The sequence below is a fragment of the Mus caroli genome, unplaced genomic scaffold (assembly GCF_978045245.1).
Source record: "Mus caroli unplaced genomic scaffold, Mus_caroli_1 scaffold_17, whole genome shotgun sequence".
NCBI lineage: Eukaryota > Metazoa > Chordata > Mammalia > Rodentia > Muridae > Mus > Mus caroli.
In genome coordinates this window covers 6,419,184-6,444,660 of record NW_028227272.1, presented here as the reverse complement: position 1 = coordinate 6,444,660, position 25,477 = coordinate 6,419,184, and the positions used below count along the sequence as shown (strand labels likewise).

At 43.8% G+C, this 25,477-nt stretch overlaps 1 protein-coding gene across 1 annotated transcript in view; it reads left to right on the top strand.

Annotated features, from left to right (window-relative positions):
* Window positions 1-25,477, top strand: part of Grin2a (glutamate ionotropic receptor NMDA type subunit 2A) — a 434,479-nt gene that overhangs the window by 222,070 nt on the left and 186,932 nt on the right. Inside the window, exon 4 of the mRNA XM_021184964.3 lies at window positions 5,546-6,138. Within this exon, the coding sequence (XP_021040623.1) occupies window positions 5,546-6,138 (593 nt within the window). The remainder of the gene's footprint in view (window positions 1-5,545; window positions 6,139-25,477) is intronic.

Sequence of the window (25,477 nt, the reverse complement as noted above, 5' to 3'; positions counted from 1 at the left end):
TAGGCTATCACAGCCATTGTTGACTGTCCTGCAGTGGAACTATGAATAGTCTGAGCTGTTGAGGCACTTCAAGGCCACCAGAGAACTTTGGAGTAGAGGAAACGCCGTTTCTTGCTGTGACATAACAATGAGTCTTGACCCCTGTGTAAATCTCCTTGTCTCCTATTTACTGAATGCTTGGTATCTGACCTCAGGGCATTGGATAGTTCAGTATGGGGTGGGGTAGGTTACCTAATTCTTACAGCCCACCAGCAGAGAGACACTATTGACAACAAGAAAGCACAGGAGTGGATCGCTTGGCATGTTGGAAGAATCTCTGCCCATCTAGAGCTGTGCATAATATATCTGTATATTTGTATAGATGTCTAATATATGGATTATTTGTATGTGTGAGTGGGAGGACATATATGAATCAGAGTGTATAGATTCAGAGGAAAACCTCAGGTGCTAAGCTTTGCCTTCCACCTTGTTAGAGAGAGGATATCATGTTGCATGTCTCTTCAATGCATACAGCAGGCTAGCTAGCCTGCAAGTCAAAGGATCCTCCTCTCCCCTGTGTTGAGGCTCACTGGAGAAACACTGCGGTTACAAATGTATACCCTGTGCTTGGATGTATGTGGGCTACAGGGATTCAGACTATATCTTTACACTTGCATGGCAAGCAGTTTATACCCTGAGCCACATCTCCAGACTCTTTGATTTTTATACCTACACCTATTATCCAGTTGAGGAAAGTCAGGCTTAGTAAGATTGAGCGACTTTTCCCAGGGGCATCTAGATAAGTTTGTAACTTGGCAGTCTGACCCCAAAGGTTCACTGTGATCTATTCACTGCAGACAGGGTGTGAATGCTACTGTGGTGGTCAGCTTACTATTGCTTTGACCAAAAGCAATTCGAATAAGGGAAGGTTTATTTAGGTTCGTAGTTTGGGGCTTTCAGCCTCTGATTACTTGCCTCCATTATTCCTAGGCCTGGGTTGAAGTGAAAGAATATGATAACAGAGAGCATGCATGGAATAAATCACTCGAATCCTGGTATACAGGAAACAAATGAGGGGAGGGGATGGACCAGGGACAAATTATGCCCTCCAAGAGTATGCTCGCAGTGACTTACTTCTTACAGTTAGACCTCCTCTTAGAGTTTCCAACAGCCCAATAAGTTATAAACTCTTGACAGAGAAGTTTATCATGATGTCATAGCTCTGAAACAGTTGTTTCCTGAAGGCCCTAACTCTGACTTAATGCTATTGTATTTGGTAATACAATACACACAACAACACACAAGCCTCCAACACACAAGCTTTGTCACCCTTTTAAGATTCCAGCAAAAATGGAAGGTCTGAAAGAAGCTTGTGCTAGAGTGTCTAAGATCAGAAGAGGAAGTTCCAGGTCAGTGTTCTGCACAGACTTTTCCATGGGTGGCCAGTGCTGTGCTGGCCCTGGGCTGCTGAGCTGTGCTCTGTGATTATCTTTCTCCATGAAGATCATAGTACAGGCACAACCTTTTCCATCTAGGAAGTACAAGGCAGGTCTGCATCAGTACAGCTCTCGTTTGTGTATGGGGCATCTCACAATCACTCTGGTGATGTAACAATAGAGTACTACTTAGCTATTAAAAACAATGAATTTATGAAATTCTTGGGCAAATGGATGTATCTGGAGGATATCATCCTGAGTGAGGTAACCCAATCACAAAAGAAGTCACTTGATATGCACTCATTGATAAGTGGATATTAGCCCAGAAACCTAGAATACCCAAGATACAACTTCCAAAACACAAGAAAATCAAGAAGGAAGACCAAAGTGTTGAGCTTCATTCCTCCCTAGAATACGGAATAAAATATCCATGGAAGGAGTTGCAGAGGCAAAGTTTGGAGCTAAGACGAAAGGATGGACCATCCAGAGACTGCCCCACCTGGGGGTCCATCCCATAATCAGCCACCAAATGCAGACACTATTGCATACGCCAGCAAGATTTTGCTGAAAGGACCCTGATATAGCTGTCTCCTGTGAGGCTTTGCTAGTGCCTGGCAAATACAGAAGTGGATGCTCACAGTCATCTATAGGATGGAAAACAGGGCCTCCAATATAGGAGCTAAAGAAAGTACCCAAGATCTGAAGGGGTCTGTAACCCTCTAGGTGGAACAGCAATATGAACTAATCAATACCCCCAGAGCTCATGTCTCTAGCTGCATATGTAGCAGAAGATGGCCTAGTCAGCCATCACTGGGAAGAGAGGCCCCTTGGTCTAGCAAACTTTATATACCCCAGTACAGGGGAATGCCAGGGCCAAGAAGTGGGAGTGAGTGGGTAGGGGAGCAGGGTGGGGGGAGGGTATAGGGGACTTTTGGGATAGCATTTGAAACGTAAATGAAGAAAATATCTAATAAAAAATGTGGGGGAAAAACCCAAAAAACAATGTACTGCACAGAGTTAGTAAGGACCCTTTAGGATTCCAAATTCCAGCCACATCTAGCATATTAATCTCCATTTCTCCATCCATGGTAGCTGTTCCAAAATGTGTGCTTCTGTGGTTGTCTCAAAGAATTGTTTATTTATTTAACAATTTCACATGTGTATGTCATGCATATTGACTACACACATGTATGTCATGCGTACTGACTACTCTCACCCCATTTTCCTACCCTGTTCTCTACCTTTCTCATTTCCCACAAACTTCTGTCTCATGTTCATGTCTATTCCTTTTGTTTCGAGATCCACTAAGATGAATGAGGGTCTTCTTTGTGATCGTGGGCTTAGACTCCAGTTGCCTCAGTAGTAAAGTCAGTGATTTTTCCTGTCCCAGTCAAGGAAAGGGGAGAGGCTCATGGGGCCCTATCCTTCACTCTGGAACTGCTGCTATGACCTCCACACATGCACTATGGCTTGCAAACACTCAGCCACTCATCCATTACAAATAAAAAAATAAAAATTAGAAAAAAAATAAGGTAGTTAGCACTTGAGGAATGGCACCTGAGTTTGTCCTCTGGCCTCCACATTCACGTACATACAAATGCATGCACATATGCAGATATACACATGCTCATAAATAGGTATGCATTTGGGGCTTCCATTGGAGGAGTGAGTTCTTGGAATAGGTAGTGGTGTTAAAGGTCTTGCATTGAACGTGACATTAAGGATCCACAAAGCATACAATCTCAGATACTAACCTATCCCCATTTGAGCATCCTCTGTAACCCAAGGACATTCTTCTATGGCCACATCTACTCATGCATGTCCTTGTCCTCCACTCCCTGGTGTGCCCTGGGCCAAGGCTCCTGCCCACTGTGGGGATAGTGATAAGGACAACAGCTTCTCTGTCCTTGGAGAGCTCACAGTCTTGTTGAGATGTGACTGAAAAAAAATGATCCATCAATTCAAGAATATTGGATTTCTCCAAATGCTACAGTAGGGAAAAAGATAATTCCCCGAGTCTTTAAATCCATTACCCATTTTAATTGATTTAATTATGTAAAATTCATAGAACTGTAATATTGGAAGGAGCCCAGAAACCATTTATTTATTCCCATTTCTCCTCTTTGCCTTCAGGTCATGTTGCAGTGAAGTAATCCACCAAACCCATGCCTTCCAGAAAGAGTAGTGTTTCCAAGAAACATACATAACTCATTGGCCACTAAGATCAAGAAAACAAGATGGAAAAAATTGTCATTAGTAGCTACAAAGTATTGCTTTGAAAGATGTGAATGGAATCACTCAAACACACACACACATGAGTGTACACAAGAGGAGAAAATGGAAATGTGGTTATAGTAAGAGAAGAGCACTTTGGCAAGTCTTTTAGGTCCAGAAGAATCACACACAGTGGTGCCAGCATTGGTCATGCACCACTTTGGTGGTGGCACAGTGCATCTTTTATTGAGTTGGCATTTGTTGGACACATGGACACATGTGTGCTCAGGCATACATATGTACACATGCATTTAGAGGTCAGAGAAAAGCCTTAGCATTCTTCTCCAGGAGCCATTTACCTTAGCTTTTGAGAGACCAACTAGGTTGAACTGGCCAGCCAGTGAGCTCCAGGAATCCTCCTGTCTCCACCTCACCACCACTATGATTGCAGGTACATGCCACATGCTAAGCTTTAAAGGAAACAAACAAACAGACAGGCAGATAGACAAACAGAGCCATGCATTCCTGTTGTCATGCTTGCAAGGTAGACACTTTACCAGCTGAGCCATCACTTCAGCACCCATGAGTTGTCATCGTGCAGCACAGTAACTATGGATACATATGCATCCACAATGTTCTGATTGTAAATGATGCCAAGAGGGCTGTGGCTGGAGATAGAAGGGAGACTATCATGTGGTGTTCCCTGGACTCACCTAGGCTTGGATATTTGGTGACCATTTTGATCCTCAGTTTCCCTTTGTCTGTAGTACTCAAACATATATCTCATGGCATGCCCACCTGTTTCCCCCTCCCTCACCTCTATTCTACATGCCCACAGGTCTCTCTCAGTCTCCTGTTCACAGAAACTGTTCTTTTCCAAGTTTTCCTTGCATCTCTGAAAGCAGAGATTCTGCCGGGCCTGTCCCAGGAATTATGGTCTCTTGCTAAGATCTAAAGCACACAGCAATGTGTTCTACAAATGCTTGCCAATTGAACCTGTTGATGGTCACATAGATCACTGTCTGTGTTGTAAGATGGGGCAGACTAAGCTGAAGGCACAGAAGCACCACTTGCACTAGCTCATATAAACACAGCAACTGCATGGCTTGTTTAGCTGGTGATCTAAGGAAGATGGCTTCAGGAATGGCTGAGTCCAGGAACTCCCAACTGTGCTCTCTTGAACTTCCTCATACTTCATGATGCTCCATTGTCTCTGTTGGCTTCATTACCCCAAGGACTAGACCAAATTGGTGTTATTGAAAATGGGTGGTCAGAAAGGGCAGGGGAGATGGAATCTAGAGGAGAACGAGAGTACATGATGCTTGAACAAAATAGATGATATCCTTCCTTGTGCCGGCCATGGGCTTCTGAGCATGAATCTTTTCAAGCCTTCATTTTCTGTGCCTGCTGTGGAGCCTGGAACATCTCAGAAGGGTTTAATTTTTATTATTTGTGTGTATGTATGTGTATGTGCATGCATGAGTTCATGTGTATATATATTCATGTGTGTGCCAGCGCACACATTGGCACATATGTATGTACATATGTGTGTGGAAACTAGAGAGAAGCCTTAGGTATTGTTCCTCTGGAGCGTTCTACCTTGCTTTTAAACAGTCTTTTACTAGCTTGTAACTTGCCATGTAGGCTTGGATGGTTGGCCAGCAAGCTTCAGGGATCCACCTGTCTCTCTTTTTAAATGTGACTTCTGAGAATCAAGCACAAATACTTGTGACTGCATGACATGCCCTTTGCCAGGTGAGCCATTCCCCGAGTCCAGTTCTTCAGAAATATTTCTGAATGAGCTGATGTTTTTCTCTGCTTTCTAGAAAGGGCAGCTCTAAGTCAATAAAGACAGATCACTGCATAGCGACTGCCTCTGGCCTCACGCTCTGCGTCTCTGTCTTCTTTCTTGGCAGGATCCGACATCCACGTTCTTCCAGTTTGGAGCATCCATCCAGCAGCAAGCCACGGTTATGCTGAAGATCATGCAGGATTATGACTGGCATGTCTTCTCCCTGGTCACCACCATCTTCCCTGGCTACAGAGACTTCATCAGCTTCATCAAGACAACAGTGGACAACAGCTTTGTGGGCTGGGATATGCAGAACGTGATCACACTAGACACCTCTTTTGAGGATGCCAAGACACAGGTCCAGCTGAAGAAGATCCATTCCTCTGTCATCCTGCTCTACAGCTCCAAGGATGAGGCTGTCCTCATCCTGAGCGAGGCTCGCTCCCTTGGCCTCACCGGCTACGATTTCTTCTGGATTGTCCCCAGTTTGGTCTCTGGGAACACAGAGCTCATCCCCAAAGAGTTTCCATCGGGTCTCATTTCAGTCTCTTACGACGACTGGGACTACAGCCTGGAGGCAAGAGTGAGAGACGGTCTTGGGATCTTAACCACTGCCGCATCTTCCATGTTGGAGAAATTCTCCTACATTCCTGAGGCCAAGGCCAGCTGCTACGGACAGACAGAGAAGCCGGAGACCCCGCTACACACTCTGCACCAGTAAGAGAGAGTTCTTTGATTGTCTCCCAAAGATGGGTCAGAGTTTTGTTGCTATGAGAGTTTGGGTTCACAGTCATCGGTGAAAGTGTAGACATCACATACACAATGCATGGATTTACTTGGAGGGAGTTTTGTTTTGATTTTATGCTCATTTCTCTTTTCTTCTCTTCCCATCTCACTTTAAAAATAATGAGTAATATAATTCTGATTTTGAGTCAGAGTTTCATCATAGAGCCATGACTATTTTGGAATTTGTTATGTAGCTCAGGCTGGCCCTTCATCTCACAACTCAGGCTCCTGACTGTTCATGTTACAAGCAATGCTATAATGCCTGGCTAATACTGATAGATTTCAGCTGCTCTCTGCAACTTGCTTTTATTTTCTTTACTCAGTAACACACCTTGTAGAATATCCACTTAAGAGTTTTCTTTTGTCTCTCTATCTTCCTCCCTGTTTCATATCAATTATCTATCTATCTATCTATCTATCTATCTATCTATCTATCTATCTATCATCTATTTATATGTCAGGTAAATCTTTGCAATATCTATACCACACTCTTCCATATTCATATACCATCATTTGTTTATTTATTCTTAACATTCAAGAGAATTCTTTTTTTTTTTTTTCAAATTTTTTTTCCCACTAGAAGCTCAGTCGCAGTGTTAAACCTGCCTCTTTTTGCTGTATGCACTTACGTGTCTAGGCTGGTTCTAAGAGGTGGGATTTGGGGGCCAGATGTGTGCATAAATACCCATTGCCAAACTCTTCTGCAAAGCAATGGCACCAGTTTGTGTTCACGCCAACAGCTGTGGAATCATCCAACCACCCACATCCTCAGCAGCACCGCCTGATTTGGGAGAATTGTCCACACTGATGCTTCTGGTTCCTGACTGAGAATTTCTTTTCTTCTTATATTCCAAGTGTTTTTGTAGGTCATTGAAGAGCTTGGCAATCATCAGTCTTAAAGCCACATTCCATTCTGCTGCATGGCGGTAGCATAATTTATTTAACTGTCCAATCATGGTGGATATTTAAGTTAGATTTTATGTATCTTGGAAGCATCATTATTCTTTGTGGTCCATCATTATGGCTCAGCTGCTAAGATTTAGAATTATTATTCAGACACCCATTCTTCATGTTTTTGCCTAATGTTTGATGATGTAAGCTATGCTTCAGTTCCCACACAATGAGCAGCATAGCTCTGTGATTAAAGGCTGGGCTGCGGAGGGAGTGGTACTGACCATGTTCAAATCCCATCTCTTTCACATTCTACAGAGCAGTGGACAATCACCTTCTCTTTCTGGGTCTCAAGTGCTTGTTATAAAGTGATAATAACAGCTCCTGTTCTAGGTGGTCCACTGTTAGCATGCATTGAACTATCTGGAAAGGCTCTACCACAGGCTCTAGGAATTTCCATTTTATTAGTACACCTGCAGTGACCTTGTAGAACTTGTATTCTAACAAGTTCCCGGATGCTGCTGCTAGTTCTGGGCTGGGGGCAGTTTTATGAGAACCAGAGTTCTTAGCAGTTGTCCTGAGTATGTAAGGAGGGAATATGATGTGCGAAAAGTGATGCTTTTTATGTGCTCACACCTGCTGACCATTCAATAAGCATTGGAGTTATGAATGAGGTATGGCCCTGTTGAAGACTGATTGCGGTTAGCAGAGCATGTTGGTTCCCTGCAGAGTACAGCCATTCTAAAACATCTCTGAAGACTGTGAGTTGGAGTCTGTTCCCTTTCAGAGTTTACCTCTGAAACACAAGTGTACTTGTGTGTGTGTGTGTGTGTGTGTGTGTGTGTGTGTGTGTGTGTACATATAGCTGTCAATCACCCCCCTTTTACCTTGTTGGAGACAGTGTCGTCATTATTGTCTCACTGCTGCGCCAGGCTGAAACCCTTTTGCACAGTCCTGGCTCCACCCTCCTTTTTTCCTGTCACTGGGATTGAGATCTTTACACTGTGTCCTGCTTTTATGTGGGGTCTGGGAAACTGAACATAAGTGCTCCAATTGTGAGACCAGTGTCTTTATCCTCTGAGACTTTTTCCCAGTCCAGGATGTACTTCTTCACAACTAACACACACCCAAGGAAAATGGCCTGCTGAATTCAGACATCGAGCTCTTTTAACAATGCCCCCCAATCCTGTTTCTACATATCCACTTTTACCATCCTAAATAATTGTTCAAATATCAGGAAAGAATTCAGATAATTCAGTGTGAAGCACAGAAGTTTCTTAGGATGCCAGGCTCAATACCAGCCCTGAGACAGGGCGGGGCTAATGAATTCTTACTGGCTTTAATAAGCTGTGCCCTGCAGCTGGCAGATTTAGAAATCTATTATTTTGTGGGAAACATAACTCAATTGCGAGGCAATTGAAATGTAATATATATAGGAAAAGGAATTTTGGAAGGATAATTGCCAAGACATTCAGATCCTTCCCTGGAACCACCCCAGACTCCATTCCTTAAGGAGAGAACAAAGCACCCCCAGTCTGTGAAGTGCCACTGTGCCAGCTCCACGGGCTTTACCTTAGAACAACTCAGCCTTTAGAATGTCATTTCTGCCCCAGAGAAGCAACACACCAAGCAGACTAGTCTGTTGTCCAGGGCTCCCGGGCATGAAATGTCTTCCCATCCACATATGGGTGGTGGTGCACACCCAGGCTGGGTGGAGGCTCACAGTGACCCATCCTTCTCTCCTGGCCACATTCCTCTTCCCTCACATGCACCCCAGCAAGGAAAGAGTGGTGCCTCTCTGAGATGCCCTTGTCTGAGAGTTGGAGACACCCTAAAGACAGTAACTCAGAAGAATTGAGGAACTGCATCCTTCTGGGTCTCAGCCATCATTCCTCATACCTAGCAGATTTGTGTGGGCTCCTGGAATATGCAGTAGAGTTAAGTGTGACTTCTGTCCTCAAAGACCATATAGTCTGTTGAAAAGTGGGAGAATTTGCCACAAAGCAAACTCTGGGTACAAGAACTCAACTCTGTTTATTTACTCTCTCTCTCTCTCTCTCTCTCTCTCTCTCTCTCTCTCTCTCTCTCTCTCTCTCTGTGTGTGTGTGTGTGTGTGTCATTGTGTACACATATTCAGGTCAGCTTTCTTGGAGCTTATTCTTTCCTTTTTTGCATGGCTTCCAGGAGTTGAATTCGGGTCTTCAGGCTTGGCAGCATGTGCCTTTTCACACTGAGCCTCCATGCTAGCTCAAGAATTCTTCCTTTCTCAAATAATGAAAAAGACAGTGAATGGTACAGAATATGATAATATGCTCAACCCATTATTCACAACATAGAACAGGGAAAGTGTGTCACATTTCTTTGAACATTTAGAAACAAACAGTGCATTAGTGAGAGTGTAGAAGCCCCGGTCTCAACCCTCTTCAATCTTGCATAGGAAAGGAAACTCCTACAGTGAGTTTAGTACATATGTGATCTGTGTGTGTGCTGATGTATTTTCACTAAAGATGCCTGTACAGCCACATGCCTAGTCCAGTTTTATTTCAAGGCACCCTAGTGACACCTAATGCATTCCAATCTGCTTGGCTTTAACCTTGCATTTTCAAGAATGCTGGGAAGATAATGGAATTCCAGTGTATTCATCTCAGCCGCCATTTTGCATTCTGCTAAGCCCATGCTTCATCTTCTATCTAGTCATCCCCAGCTGATGGGTATTTAGACTGTTGATAAGGACAGGATCTGGCATCCAGTCAGTGGGCAGATAAGGCTGAACCCAGTATATGAGTCTGCTCAGTGGTACTCGAGACTCTGAAGTTGGTGGTCCCTTGCTTCATTTTACTATTCCAATACATTTAAAGCTGAATGAAGTCTTAATTGGCAAAGCATCTTGAGGACAGATAGCTTTCCTTAGTTTGACAGACAGTTGCAGCTGAATTCACACCTGGATCTTAGGAAGACTCACCATGAACTGCTTTGTCTAACTGAGACCCCCTTGGTGCTATCCCAGCCCTGACTCTGCAGTCCCCAAGGTTATCTTAGAGTTCCTGCAGTTAGGGTGTTGGGATGATGCACTGTTGTCCATGGGGTGGAGGGGGCAGCGAGCAGGGTGTAGAGTAATCTGGAACTTACCCTAGACCTGTTTCTGTCTTTGTCATTTCAGACGGTGGGGTGTAGAGAATGGGGAAATTTTTGTTCATGTTTTAATATTCCTAGTTTTATAGAAGACACTTTGAAAGGAACAGTCAGCATTTTCCAAAGTTCAAAAATAGCTGAGCCATGTTATGCAACCTCTTCCTTGCTACTGCAAAGTTATTAAACATCTGTTCCTTCACCAAGCACGGAGCATAGCACACGTAACTCCCAGGATTGTAAAGGCAAGCCATGACCTGTTTTGCTGGTTTGGATCTCAGTCTGTTCATCTCAGTTCTGTGCCAAAGCCCTGTCCCATTCAAGAGCAGCCAGGGAGGCCACACAGTTAGGAGTGTGTTCCCTGGAGTCAGGCTGCTATGGTTGGAGTCCCCAGTGCGAGCAACTCCAGACCGACAGCTTTGGGAGAGCCTCTCAACTCTTCCACATCTCCTGTCTTAGATGTCATATGGAGAGAAGGAAGACGTGTGCCTGTTTGGCTAGTGCCTGGCATATGGACATGCAGGTTATAAATGGATGCTGTTATAAGTTGAGCAGCCCTAGCCTGAAAACACAAAATCTCAAATGCTCTAAATTCAAAACTTTGAGTGCAGATAGGATGCCACAAGCGGAACATTCCATGCCGACTCTCTTGGGAACACTAAAAGTATACAATTGTTTTCAGGCTTCGTGTTTAAGGAACATAAAGGAGGCTGGGGCTGTAGCTCAGTTGCTGCAGTGCTTCTTTAGCATGTAGGCAATCCTGTGTAGCACACACTATGTTTGGTGGTGGAGAACATCTCTAACTACAGATTTGAGAAGTAGAGGCAAGGGAATCAGGAGTTCAAGGTCATCTTTGAGGAGAGAGAGAGAGCACAGTGTCCATGCCTACACAAATGTTGCCAAATTTGAAGAACTCTGAAAACCACAATCCTTGCAGCCTCAAGCAATTCTGACCAGAGATTCTTTGCCTGTACACCCGAAGGAATAAGGTTGCGCGTGAAGCAGGTGACTCTACTCACCACAGCCCGCAAAACTGTTTGCCCACACTGCAAGAAGCAGTGCGAGCCTTTGGTGCGCTAGCTCTAGTTGTCTGTAGGTGGAGGAAGCCAGAGACCACAGCAGGCCTCGGGGATCCAGGGAGGATTGCTTTGACCTTTGTCTTCTGTTAGGTCCTGGGAAGTGGTGCAGGGCGTAGTTAAGTCCAGCTGGCTAGAGCGGAGGCACGGGAGGAACAAGCATGCATACTGAGCACAGCTTTTCATGAAGACAGAGAATCCAGCCATGCGGCAGTTTCCAGGCTACTTTTTGATAGTTTTAAAATTCATTCTGTTGGCAATCAAAGCTCTGCCCTTTAACCCCTGTGTCATTCCCCAGATGAAGTCCCTGCCCCAGTTTGGATTGTGGTTCTGTGGTTTTATGGGATGGAGAGAGTTGTATTTCTGCTGTGATGTACACATATGTGTTGATCTGGTGAATGGCCATGTATGTGTGGCCAGTCTATCAAATTGGTAGGGGGACACCTTTTAGACTTAGGGAAACAGAAGACTTTAAAAGGAGATTGAGTGCTTTTCTGGTAAAATCTTGCCATGGTGGGAAAGATCCTGTGATTGCACTGTGTGTGGAGCAGGTTTGACTTTGAGTGTATTACAAACCCACCAAACGTAACATACTATCCACTCTGAACACCAGCTTTCTCCTGAGGTTGGACAGCTCTGCCCCAGTTTATCGCCTCTTTCTTTCTCGTGCATACATACACACATTCTCTCTCTCTTTCTCTCTCTCTCTCTCTCTCTCTCTCTCTCTCTCTCTCTCTCTCTCTCTCTCTCTCTCGTACTTGTGTGCATGTGTGTGCATATTATCTTTTTATCTTAGCATAATTAAATGGCCCTTTACATGCAGACCCATTAGTGTGGTTCCTGACCAGTACCTGACATCCACGAAGATTCATCAAGTGATCACAGCTTTCTACAGTCATTCCTGCAATTTATACTGGTCAAGCTGCAAGCTATGCACAAAGCAGGGGAGAGAGATGCCAGACCTGCCCATCCTGGTGCTTTAAAGACTTATTATAAATATAAACGGGGTGTGTTTTTTATCCAGAAATCTGAAAGCAACTTTGTTAAAAGTGAGTTCTTGCCCCATGTTGGTTGGCCACTTTGTTGTAGTAGATAATCTCAACTGGGGAGGGGGCTTCTACTCAGCTTTTGGTCATTCAGTTTCCAGATAAAAGACACACAACCTTATATTTATAATAAGTCTTTAAAGCATTAGAGCTGGGCAGATATTCACCCTCTGTGCTATTAGAATCTATTTCCCCATCAGTATGATTTCCCATGTCCCGTAGGCTGTTCCTACTCCCCAGTCAGCCCACATGGCCAGTTCTCATGATCCCTTTTCCCGTGGTGTCTTTCCACCTGGTCCTTCCTCAGACCCCAAGCCAAGAAGCCCCGACCTCACCTACATGTCTTCTGCCCAGCTGTTGTCTGTAGGCATCTTTATTCACCAATCAAAGATAACTGTGAGAGTGGGAACAAAGTTACACAGCATACTTGTGTGCACACAGATTCTCTCATCCCCGGGGCAACCAGGCCTGGGGGCCAGTGTTTAGCATTCCAACACATAACAACAGACCAAACTTCAACACAGCTGCATGTCCCAGTTTCACTTTTTTAGGACTTACTTTCTCTTTTCATCTTGTGCCTGTGTTTTGTGTGAGAGCGTGTGCACATGAGTACAGACAGGTACCAGTGGAGGCCAGAAGAGTGTGTCACATCCCCTGGATCTAGATTCATAAGTTGTTATGAGCTGTGTGATCTGGGTGCTGGGAACTGAATGTGAATCCCGTGCAAGACCATGAACCACTTTTAACTATGGATGGGTCCAGCCTCAGGCTTTATTTGATAATGACTGCCTTACACCCTATGTCGTGTGGCTGCTTTTTTTAGTTGCTGCAGTGGAATGTGAAGAATTCACTGCATTGGAAGCACTTGGGTACATCTCTAGCACAAAGGAAGGGGAGAAACACCCTCTCCTGCTTTTATGGATTCATATTTGAAAGAACCTTATCTGAGCATCTCTTCTATCAACTACCTGACCCTGGAAATCAGGCTTCTGCTCAAAGCAAGAGCACTGCAAGTTCCCCTAACAGGAAAGGGGAAAGAGTCAGAGTGGTCCTGAGTTTAACCCGTGTCCAGGTAACACTAATACTTACCCTTGATGCGGTCTAAGGAAGTGGAACAAAAAAAGGTTCCAGGTTTAATGGCCCACTGACAGACTGCACTAAACCTGCTTGGCGTGTTTTTATTTGATAATCAGAGTTCTCACTGTTGGTTTCTTTTAAAATGCCAATAAAAGATCCTGCTTGGTTGATTCTCCAAGCTTGACGGCACTCAAGCTTCCCTGGGTGAATGCGATAACTCTTTGCAAATATTTATCAGTGGGATCAGCATTTGCTGCACAAACATTTCTGGCAATGCACTAGCTACCCCAGAGAACACAGTATCCTGTGGGCCTCTGCTGTTTCTGTTGATGGGGACCCTTAATTCAGGGACAGGAAGTGTGGCTCAGAGTAAGTCAGCAAAGGAGAGAAGTAATGAGAGAACACAGGGGCAGATGCCAAACTGAGACAAGGTATTCTGCAGCAGGCTCTGACTGTAGAATGTAGATCTCTAAACAGTGCCCTGCCTCTCCTGGGCAAGTGGCTTAACTTCTCCGTCTCCTTATTTGCAAACGTGAGACCAACCGAAGCATCCGTGGGGAAGGTGGTGCCGATGACACGCGTGTGAACTTCTCAGCCAAACACCCAGGGTTACAGTCGGTACTTTGCAGGGTACACTTCTTGATGTTGCCTCCCTCCTGGGTCTTGCTGGACCCAGGAGGGGTGGGTTGAGTGCTCTGGGTATCCAGTCCCGGAGCTTAGTCAGCAGCCTTGCCTCGGCACGCTGCTGTCTGTGCCGTCCTTCCTGGAACCCAGCCTTCTCTCTTCTGGCTGGAAGTCAAAAGCACCGTATGCCAACCCCGCAATGCCAGTCAATCATTTCCAATTGGCATCCAGTGAATAGCTCGACAAATGGTGGAAACTTGATGTTGGCAACTCAGAAGAAGCAGCAGTTGGCTGCGCCTTTACCTTGGTTAGGTGGCTTGGGTTATTGGTGGGGGAGGGTCACACAAGAGGACAAATACTCTTCAGATTTGCCTAAGGCCAGATGTAAGTCTTGGAACCAGCACACACTTAGCAAAGGAGACATATGGGTTCCTGTCCTTTAGGGTGGAGTACTGGAGATACTGTCATTCAATAATATATAGTGATGCTTGCTGTGGCCCAGCTCAGTGAGGAGATATAGTAAATACAAGTACTACCTTCATTACTTGGGGGCCGGCTGGTAGAGTGCATATTGGGAGTGGGAGGTCTCAGTGTATAAACAGGGAGACCAGCCAGGAGGCAATGGCAGGGATGGCACCTTAGAGGAGTTCCAGCCAAGCTTCTAAAAGGAAGTGATTCGCTTAGTGCTCACTGGGTACCAAGGTAACCAGCACTGATGGACGAGTATGACATAATGAAGAGAAAAGCATTTTAGACTTGCGCAGCTGGGTGGATGGTCACGTCTTTTACTAAACACAAGAAGCTGACAAAGAAACATTGTGGGGTGGGTAAGAAGCAGAGATATGTACATTTCAGACATGTTGAACTGAATATGCTTTTGAAGGATTCAAGTGGAAATCTCAAGTAGGCAATTCAAGAGGAGAGACTGTATTCACACCAAAAAATACAATTCTTGGGCTTTGAGATTATCGATGGCTTTTGCAGTCCCCAAATTGAGTGAAGTTTCTGTTCTGTTTTGAGTGTAAAATGTTCCCTATAAGCTTGTATACAATGGCTCTCCAGCTGCTGGGGACCCACACTGTTTGGGAGGGTTGTGGAGCCTTCAGGAGGAGGAGCCTTATTAAGATTTAATAGCCTGGCCTTATTTTCTGTCTGCTGTCTGTCTCCTCACTGTGATCTGTGTGACCAGATGTCCAAGTTTCTTCCCTGCCATAATGGACAGTGTCCTTAAACTGAAAGCCAAAATAACCTTTTGCTACTGTAAGAGGCTACTTAGTAGGTATTTGTGAATAGCAATAAGAAAGATAACCAATACAATCACTTATGGGAAAATGAAAAATCCAAAGAGGATGTCGGCTCAAATTAACATGCGCCTTCACATTCATTCCTGAGAAGGAGGGGAGAAATGTTGCGTTGTGGCTTCCAGCTGCCCCTCCTCACAGGAGATTCTGGCCCCGTGTTTGATGCTGTGGAGGAGCCTGGTGGTTATCTTGTAGCACCGAGTACCTGCTCCACATAGAGGCAGGTACTGGGACTCTTTCAAAGATGTCATGACTGTGGCCACTGCTGACATATCTTGGCTCACTGCAACCTTGCAGAGTCACAGCAGGAGCTTCGATCAATACTTGGAGAAAATAAAAAGTCCCATGCGGCGAACTATCAGACGGCTCATCTCAGCCCTTTGAGTCATAGGCAGCCAACCCCGTATCTTACCGACAGAGCCTGAGCTAGGCATATGGAGCCTGAGCTAGGATGCAGGTGGCAAGCCACATTCTTAATCTGGATTGATGAGGACGTGAGAGGGAGGCTGCGGAACTGGAGGGGATGAGGGGGATGAGGTTCAGGAGAGGAAAACAATCTCTGGCTTTGCTTCCATGTGGAAGTAGTTTGGAAAGTAACTGACACGCCATGAAGTGGTCACATTAAAGATCCTTTCTATGGAAAAATATGGGCAAAGAGGCAGTGTGCACGGTGCCCTTGGGTGGGTATCCTGGACCTGTCCTGGTCTCTGCACCTCTTCCTATTCATGGTGGAGACCCTCCCTATCCCAGCCGGGTGGGGGAGCTAGAGAGCCAGGCTGGGTCTCCTCACCTGTTTTCTGCCTTTGCCCTGGCTTCTCCCTCCCTCTTCTTGTATCACTTGGATGGTGCCTTCTGCAGGTGTCTCTGAGCCCTTGTCCAGTTCCTGGTGACCCAAAGTCTGGCGTGGATCCCAGAAATGGAAGACTCGCTGTCAGGCCCAATGACACCTGCTGTGTTGTGCGTGGGCAGAGGAGACCAGCCACATTTCTACCCAGGCCTTGAAGTTTGGTGAATGAGCTGACAGTTCTGCTGAGGTCTGGTGTGTTGTCCAAGTCATCTCGGTTTCCCGAGATTCACCTCATTTCATGACGTCTTGGCCAGCCACGGAAATAATCCATATAGTTTCCCAAAGGATAGTAAACAGCTCTTGAAGAAATATGCTCATTTCTTTATACTTTTACCACTAGTAATACAAAGAACCTCTAAAAATTTAATTAATACATCCTTCCACTTGGAGGGAAATGGGGAGACTTCATTGCATATGTTCCATTAAGTAAGAATATGGATCTTAAAATATGATGTAATAGGGGTGTGACTGTGTCCTAACCATATAACCAGCATGCACTGACTGCTCCCTATGTGCTGGTAAGCTCTAACGTATTACCTTTAATTTTCACATGTGAGTCAAAGTGTTTCCTTCTTCCGGCAACAATAATTTTAATTCAATCCATATAAGGAAGTTTTTTCACATAACAGAATCCCAAACATGCGTGGACTTCAGGCACAGTGTGATCAAGGTTCAGGATCATTGTCTAATGACACTCTTTTGTGAGAACCTCCTTTCCTCTGTAGTTGGATTTTTTCATCATCATCATCATCATTATTGCTTTTTAAGTTTTTTGTGAACAACATCTGAGATAAGTTTTGTTCACATTTATCTGGTGGTTTGATCCTGGTTTCCTCACTCAGCCACTGAGAAGGCTTACAGGAGACAGTGAAATTGAGTCAGAGCATCCTTTGTTGCGGGGACAGGGCTGGACATTCCGCAAAGCCAATATGCTTTATGTAAGGCAAGACATCTTAAAATATATATGATTTCTGTTAAGGATGAGAGATACCTCTGGACAGAATACCTCTCTAGCATCATCATCATCATCATCATCATCATCATCATATTTCAGATGAAGAAACAGGACCAGAGATGTTATCTAACTTCACAAAAGACACACAGCTTTTGGTACTTGAATCCAAATTTAGGTTTTTGTTGTTATCATTTTACATCTCACTATATGTTTTCTATGGCTGCAACTTTCCCTGTGTCCTGATTCTCTCACTTCCCCTTTGTGTGCATTCTTATGTAAGACCCTGTGATTAAGAGTGCTGGAGAGGGAAAGATGACTCAGCAGTTTAGAGCACTTGTTGCTCTTGGAACAAACCCAGGTTTGATTCCCAGCACCCACGTGACTGTTCACAACCTCACCACCAGTTTCAGGGGATCCAGTGGTTTTTTTCTGTCCTCCAAGAGCATCAGACATGCAAATGGTATACAAGCATTCATGAAGGCAAAACATACATATACATAAAAAGGACTTTTAGTGTTTTACAAACACTGTGTGACTTACCTTGAGATGGACAAAGAACTGGGAGCAGTGATCTGATGTTCCTGTTTGGTGATGCTCGATAGAAGTTTGGAAAGGCTGACATTATTAGCCAGGAAGGACCTCCCCAGGGGACCTCAGCTCCCTCAGACTTCCCTCATTCATATTAGCTTTGGCTTTTCAAAGCATTTTATTTGAAGAAAAATGTGCTAGGAAGATGGCTCAGTATGTGACATGCTTGTTTCAGAAGCATGAGGGTCTGAGTTTGCACAGTAGAGCCCACAGTTTTAAAGAAGCCAGGCATGGTGGTGTGTACTTGTAACCCCAGTGCTGGAGAGGCAGAGAGCAAGTCCCTACTCAGTCAGGTGAGCTGCCCAGCCAGGTCAGGTGGGCTCCAGGGCAACGGAAACTCTGTCTCAAAAAAAAAAAAGTCGATACTGACAGAGGAATGACCATCAAGGTTGTACCTTAGCTTTCACGTGCTTGTGCACATGTGTATCTGAACACACACACACACACACACACACACACACACACACATTCTATTACTTTACCATTGTTTAAGTATTGATGATCATTACCCAAGGCCCTTATACAAATACAGAATGACCCTATCCCTGGCAGATTCCCAGGAGCAATGACCAGAAGTTTTCTGTTGTTTGAGTTTGCATGTGTGCATGTGTGTGGTGTCTAAGTGTTCGTGCTCGCCTATGTGTAGGAGGCTGTGCATGTGGAGGCTTTAGATTGATGCTGGTGTCTCACTGATCACACCCAGTGTCATATATCAAGGCAGGGTCTCCTGCTGAACCCCAGACTCTTGGTTTCAGCCACTCTGGCTCTCTCTCATGCTCTGTAGATTCATCTTCTCCACATACCTCCTGGGTGCTGGAACTATGGGTTGGCCACCATTGGCTTCTCCTGTAAGTTCAGAGACTCGCAGCTCTGGTCCTTACTGCACACGATCAGTGGCATGTGCTTTACCCTGTGTCCACACAAGAAGCTTGATCTCTTGCTTCTAGGGAGCGTTATTCTGAGGTTAGGAAACCAAGTCGGGGCAGCCTGGCTCTGCTTTAAATCTATACTAACAGCATTGCATTACACAAATATTCCCACCTAAGCTGCTGGAGAAACCACAAAAGGGACAGCTGGTGTCTGGTTTCCTCTTACCATAGACTACTAGGTGAGATTAGGGAGTTAGTGGCCCTTAGAGGTCTTGTTGAGGGTTTTCTGGGTCACAATCATCTGAGATTAAGAGACTGTCTCGTCTTCCTGGTGCTGTGATAATACACCCTGATTAGAGCAGCTCCCAGGAGAAAGAGTTTATTAGACTCACAGCTCCATGACAGTGGTGTGGGTGGTGCATGCATGTGTGTGTGTGTGTGTGTGTGTGTGTGTGTGTGTGTGTGTGTGTGTGAAGGCAGCAGGTGCTTGAAGCAGATCTCACACTTGAAGATCATTGTGCTTGCTGGCTTGTGCTCATCTTGTTTTTTCCACTCTAATACAGTCCAGGATCCTATGCCTAGGGAATGGTGCCGCCCACAGTGGTAGGTCTTCCTACCCCAATTAACGCAATTTAAACAATTCTCTATATATAGGTCCACAGGCAAATGTGATCTAGACAATCCTCACTGAAACTCTCTTCCCAGGAGACTCTAGACTGTGCCAAGTTGACAATTGAAAATAACCATCACAGACATCATTTTATGTAGCCATAGATCATGAACCATTTTCACTTAACTGAAAATTCCAATTGTTCATGCTGAGCTTGGCTTACCCTAAGTCAGAAGCTCAGTAAACTCCCAAAGCACAACTCCCCAACCCAAGAGAGTGTTTACTCATGGATTTTCTTCTAAGGGAGGACAGTGGGTGCCCTGCTTTTCTGCCATGCTATGACAGCTGTTCAATGGTGGGAAACGGTGGCATCTGCTGTAACCACAGCACAATCATCACTGCTGGGAAAGTCAAGTTTATCATTTAACTTGGCATGGTACACAGTTAAAATCTGATTTTTTTTCTGCTTTATGATTATGGAGTTTTCAATATTTGCTATAAAAGACTTTTGGATTTATAAATTTTAACTGCTAGGGGAATATCAGAGAAACTTAACGGTCTTGCTCACCTTTATTAAATTTTCTCATACCGGAGGCTGGTGAGATAGTAAATTGCTGGCTATGCAAACATGAGGACCTGAGTTCAATCTCCCATACCCACATTAAAACAAAACAAAACAAACAAACAGACAAACAAACAAACAGGCATGTTAGCACAAGATTTCCACTGCAGTGCTGTAGAGGTAAGTAGGTTGGTGCCTGGGGCTTGCTGGCCAGCCAGCCCCACTGAATTGGTAAGCCCCAGGCCAGCGAGAAGGACCCATCTCAAAAACAGCAATGCAGATACACAGAGAGATCTCAAGGAGAGGCACCAGGGGTTGAACTCTGACCTCAACATGCATATGCACACAAGCACATGCACACATTGAAATACAAACACACACACACACACACTTTTTTCTCTAATATTAACTTATACTTCTCATCAAAGTGGAATGATATAGGCACTGGAGAAAACAAAATGAACCAAAGTGAAGTGATCATTTTTGTGGCACTGGATATTAGGTAAAAGAAGGTGGTGGCGAACGCCTTTAATCGCGCAGTACTTGGGAGGCAGAGGCAGGCGGATTTCTGTGTTCGAGGCCAGCCTGGTCTACAAACTGAGTTCCAGGATAGCCGGGGCTATACAGAGAAACCCTGTCTCGAAAAACCAAAAAAAAAAAAGGTAAGAGATGAGCTAGGTGACTTACCACCCATAAGTGCCAGGAAGAAGTTAGAGGCTGAAGCAGAAGGATGGGGAATCCCGGCACCTTGGAGAGTTGTTGTGTTGGGGAGAAGGGGCTGAGTATAAGCATACAAAGGCCTCAAGAATCCCCAAGAGAGATGATCATGGGACCGAGGAGAGGCCTCATCAGTTAAAGTGCTTACCACATAAGCATGGTTCCCAGAGCTCAGGTCCCCCAGGTCCCACGCTAGTGCTGGGTGAGTGTCATAGCCTGCACGTAGTTCCAGTCTCAGATGGCAGAGACCAGGAAAGGTTCTTCTGTTCTCAGATGCTCTTCATGGCCACACCACCAAAGTTAAAGAAAACTGTAAATTTACATTTCAAGAGATTCCAAATCTTGAGATGATAGTGAGGAAGGCAAGCTACAATTAAATGTTTTAAAATCTGTGTTAGTTACCTGCCAGTCACTAGAGTTTAAAGGCACCTGAGGTGACTTTATTTTATATTTTTTATTTTTATGTATTTATTTATTTATTTATTTATTTATTTATTTATTTATTGCCTTCTATTGCTATGGGGGAAGAAAGAGAAAGACTTCCACTTCCAACATCAGAGTCCATCACTGAGCAAAGTCCAGTAGGAACTCAAGGTTACACTCATGGCTTTCCCAGTCTGCTTTCCTGTATAACTCAGGGCAGTCTGCCCTGAAACTCTCTTCCCAGGAGATTCTAGATTGTGCCAAGTTGACAACTAAAAATAACCATCACAGACATCATTTTATGTAGTCATAGATCATGGACCATTTTCACCTCAGTGGGCTGGGTCTCCCAAGATCAAGAAAGAAAATCAAGAAAATGAACCACTATCCTGCCTGTAGAAGATCTAATGGAGGTATTTTATCAGTTGAGGTTTCTCTAACCAGATAACTCTAGTCTGTGTGAAGTTGAGAACAAGCTGACCAACGCAAGAGGAAGAAGACATTGTCTACAGAAGTACAGAGGCACAGCAGCAGACTTCTCACTCAAAACAATAAAAGTTAAAACAGAATTTGGACTTTGATGTCCTGGAAGGGAAGAAAGAAATCAATGTCAGCCTAGAACTTATTTGTTTAGAATGGATTCTCACTGAGTTAGCCTGGCTGACTTCAAACCTTCAGCTCTCCTATGTCTGTCCATTGAGTGCTAGGATTATAACCACAAGGCTCCACGAGCAGTAAGAGAGTGAAGAGAGAGGTGCTTTCTATTTTCACTGAGTGAGTTTACTGAGTATATAACAAGCCAATGTAAGGAAGCAATAGTGACTGGCAGACAGACAGAGGGACAGCAGAAAGCAAAAACTTCACCCAAACTGAGCTTTCAGCAGAGATGTAGACTAATTGACAAAGTGGAGGAAAGGTACCACCATCAAACTGAGCAAACACCCAGCTGAAGAGGGTCGTGGGGGCCCCTTGGAAGCCATCAGTTGGAGGCCCTGCTTGAGAGTCCTGAGCATATCAAATCATTCCCTCAGATGAGGCTTCTGAGTAAAAGAACAAACAGTAGCAAGTAGCTGACATCATGAACTTGCGTACTTACAACCTCCAGCAGAAATTGAAGCAATCATATGGTGTTCCCAAATCGGCTTTTCTTCGTGAGCAGAAGCTCATGGCTGAACTGGCTTGGGAAAAGATGAGTGATGTCCCTATGAGACTTTTACCTTCTGGCTACTCTCAAGGATACAATATTTCGATTTTAGGGCAGACTTTCTGTTATCTTCCACTCTTGTCATTGAGTTAGAGCCCCTAGAAAAGGCATTTGAAATGAGCATGCAAAAGCCTGGTACAGCGAGCCCTCTTCACTCCAAGAATCTACTTTCAACCAATGTAAACAGCACATGTCAATTTCCCTATATAATGGACAGTCCAGATACCTAGGCTATTCTGCATGATGAAGATACCTGTCCAAAGTGAAAGTGAAATAGTGGTTTCTAGCACATAGAATAACTGTTCATCAGCAGCATCATATCCAAACTGTGAGAAACACCCCAGGAAACACTTAGTGTGAAGGATGGTAATGTTAAATGGAAAACTGGATCATGTAACACAGTGAAAATGCTTGCAATGGAAATGACCCGTCATGGCCATGTAGTTCTGTGAAAGAACGAATCACTCTAGCGGTTGCATGAGTTTTCAAATGAAAACAGTAACTGTCTTGAGGAATTTACAACTTGATAAAAAGTAAAAGAGACCCAGTAACTACTGCACAAAAGCTGGGAGCAAAAGAAAGCATAGCATTTGGAGGTTTTTATGTTATATATAAAATGAAATATAACGAGATTTTTCATATAATCAACAAACATGAAACAATGGATTATAAAGAAGCCATTAAATTATGAAGAACCATATCTATAGCTAACAAAATATAAGTAAACAAAATATAAGTAAAGTATAATTGTAAAGACTGAAAAGAGACGGTGAGTAAAGGGGGCAGAATAACAAATGTAACAAATGTCTAATAAAAGCCATGGTGGTGCATTTAAAGCCAGCTACACTATTGGTTCCATTAAGTATAAGTGGCACAAACATCTCATTTAAAAGGGAAAGGTCATGAAATGATTAAGCAGCTTCCAATTATAAGCTGCTTAGAAGAAACACAATGTGAATATGAAGGTAACAAGTAACAAAACGAATGTAAATATTCTAAATGTTGAAATATACATACCAATATGAACTTAAAAAAAGTCTAGACTAGCTACATTAATAACAGCCTGAGTGAATTTTAGAGCGCAAGCATTTTATGTGAGAAAGAATGTCATTTTATAATGACAAATGAGTCAATGTATCAAGTAGACATTATCAGTCTAAATATGTATATATACAATAGCAGAGCTTCAAAATAATGAGGCGAAACTGACAGGGATAATGATAGAACTGAGAGGAGAATTTTAAAATTCACAATTATAACTGGAGATTTAATACTTCTGTCTTCATAATTGATAGAACAAGCAGAAAATCAGTGAGCATCCTGATGATCTCAACATCAGAAGCAAACCGACAGAGCATGCAGCCCTCCAGCACAGCCCAAAATGTATGCATTGTCTTCAACCACACAGCACATCAGAACTCTGTTCTGAGTGCCAGGCTTTAGAATAAGTATTGATTCATTTGAAAGGAACACTATCAGAGTATCTCAATGAATGTACTGGAATGAATTAGAATTCAACAAAGGAAAAATCTCTAGAAAGTCATAAATATTTGCATATTAACTACCACACTTTAAAATCTCTCATGAGCCAAAGAAGAAATTTTAAAATTTATCCAAATTATCATTTGAAAAAGTTGTACAGCCTCCTAGAAACATAATTTTTTCCCTCACTTTGGGACACGTGGTTAATTCACTGGCTCGTGTGTGTGTTTGTGTGTGTGTAAGTGTGTATGTGTGTGTGTTTGTGTGAGTGTATGTGTTTGTATGTGTATGTGAGTATGTGTTTATGTGTGTGAGTTTTTGTGAGTATATATTTGTGTGTGTATAAGGTTTTGTGAGTATGTGTGTGTATATGTGTGTGTATGAATTCTTCTGAGTGTCTGTGTTTGTGTGTGTTTTTGTGAGTATGTGTGTGTTTGTGTGTGTAAGTGTATATGTGTGTGTCTGTATGTGTGTGTGAGAGAATGTGTGTGTGAGAGATTTGTATGTATGTGTGTGTGTGTCTGTGAGTTTTTATATGAGTGTGTGTATAAGGTTTTGTATGTGTGTGAGAGTATGAGTGTGTATGTGTGTGTTGGTGTATATGTGTGTGTGAGTGTGTGTGTGTATTTGTATGACTGGTTCTTTGCTTAGCTGCTCTTCAGGACCATCAAGAGGAGCTGATGTGCACACAGACTGCTGCGGGCGTGAGGGCACGGGTACTAAGCTTCCTGACAGAAGTGATGGGAAATGTGTCCAGATGGGTGTGGGTGTAATTCACAGGCAAATCGCAATCCTTGCCCTCCTCAGAACTTTTATGGTGTGATAGAAATAGTTCTAGATCCTAAGGATTAGGACATCAGGCTTTGCACCTAAACTTGTTTTTATAAACATCTTGGAAAACATTTTAGACATTTTGGGGTCTGCTTTCTCTCACCTGTACATCTTTGGTGTTGGATACAATGACCTGGAGTTGATTTTAAAAATGGTGATGAAGATGGTTACAATGTCTATGATGATGGTGGTGGTGGTGGTGGTGATGACCATGGTAATGATGACTGAGATGAAGATGATGGTGATGAAGATGGTTACAATGTCTATGATGATGATGGTGGTGGTGGTGGTGATGACCATGGTAATGATGACTGAGATGAAGATGATGGTGATGAAGATGGTTACAATGTCTATGATGATGATGGTGGTGGTGCTGGTGGTGATGACCATGGTAATGATGACTGAGATGAAGATGATGGTGATGAAGATGGTTACAATGTCTATGATGATGGTGGTGCTGGTGGTGATGACTATGATGAACTCTGAGCATCTTGTCCATTTTGCCTTGCCATTTTACCAGTTAATAAATAGGTGTTGAATGGATTAACGAGGATAACTCCTAACACAGTGCTCCTAGAATTTTCACATGCACCTTGTTGCTTTGTCCTCAGAACTCAATGAAGTAGGTTGTATTATGATTCCCATTTTTGCATTAGGAAAATCCGAGAGTGCATGACTTTCCAAGTGTTGCTTCCTGCCCTCATGGAAGACACAAGATGAAAATGTTCTTTCAGACAGTGGCGTCCAATCCTCTAACTCTCCTCCTCATAAGGATGAGAGGGAGCACCAGGTGCGTGCCAAGAGCCACGACACAGCCAGATGCTGTAGAGCTGTGCAGAGAAAGCTTCTTCTGGGAGCCAGTTGTCTGCTTATCTTTGATTGATCACAAAATAGAATTGACAAGAACTCATACTACAAGCTCCAAAACCATTCTGCAAATGTTAATGTTCTTGCTATCAGTACCAATAATTATTTTTGTCAGAAGGGTCTGAGTTTGGGCATTACTGAAAATAAAGCAAGCGAAGAGAGAGGAGGAGC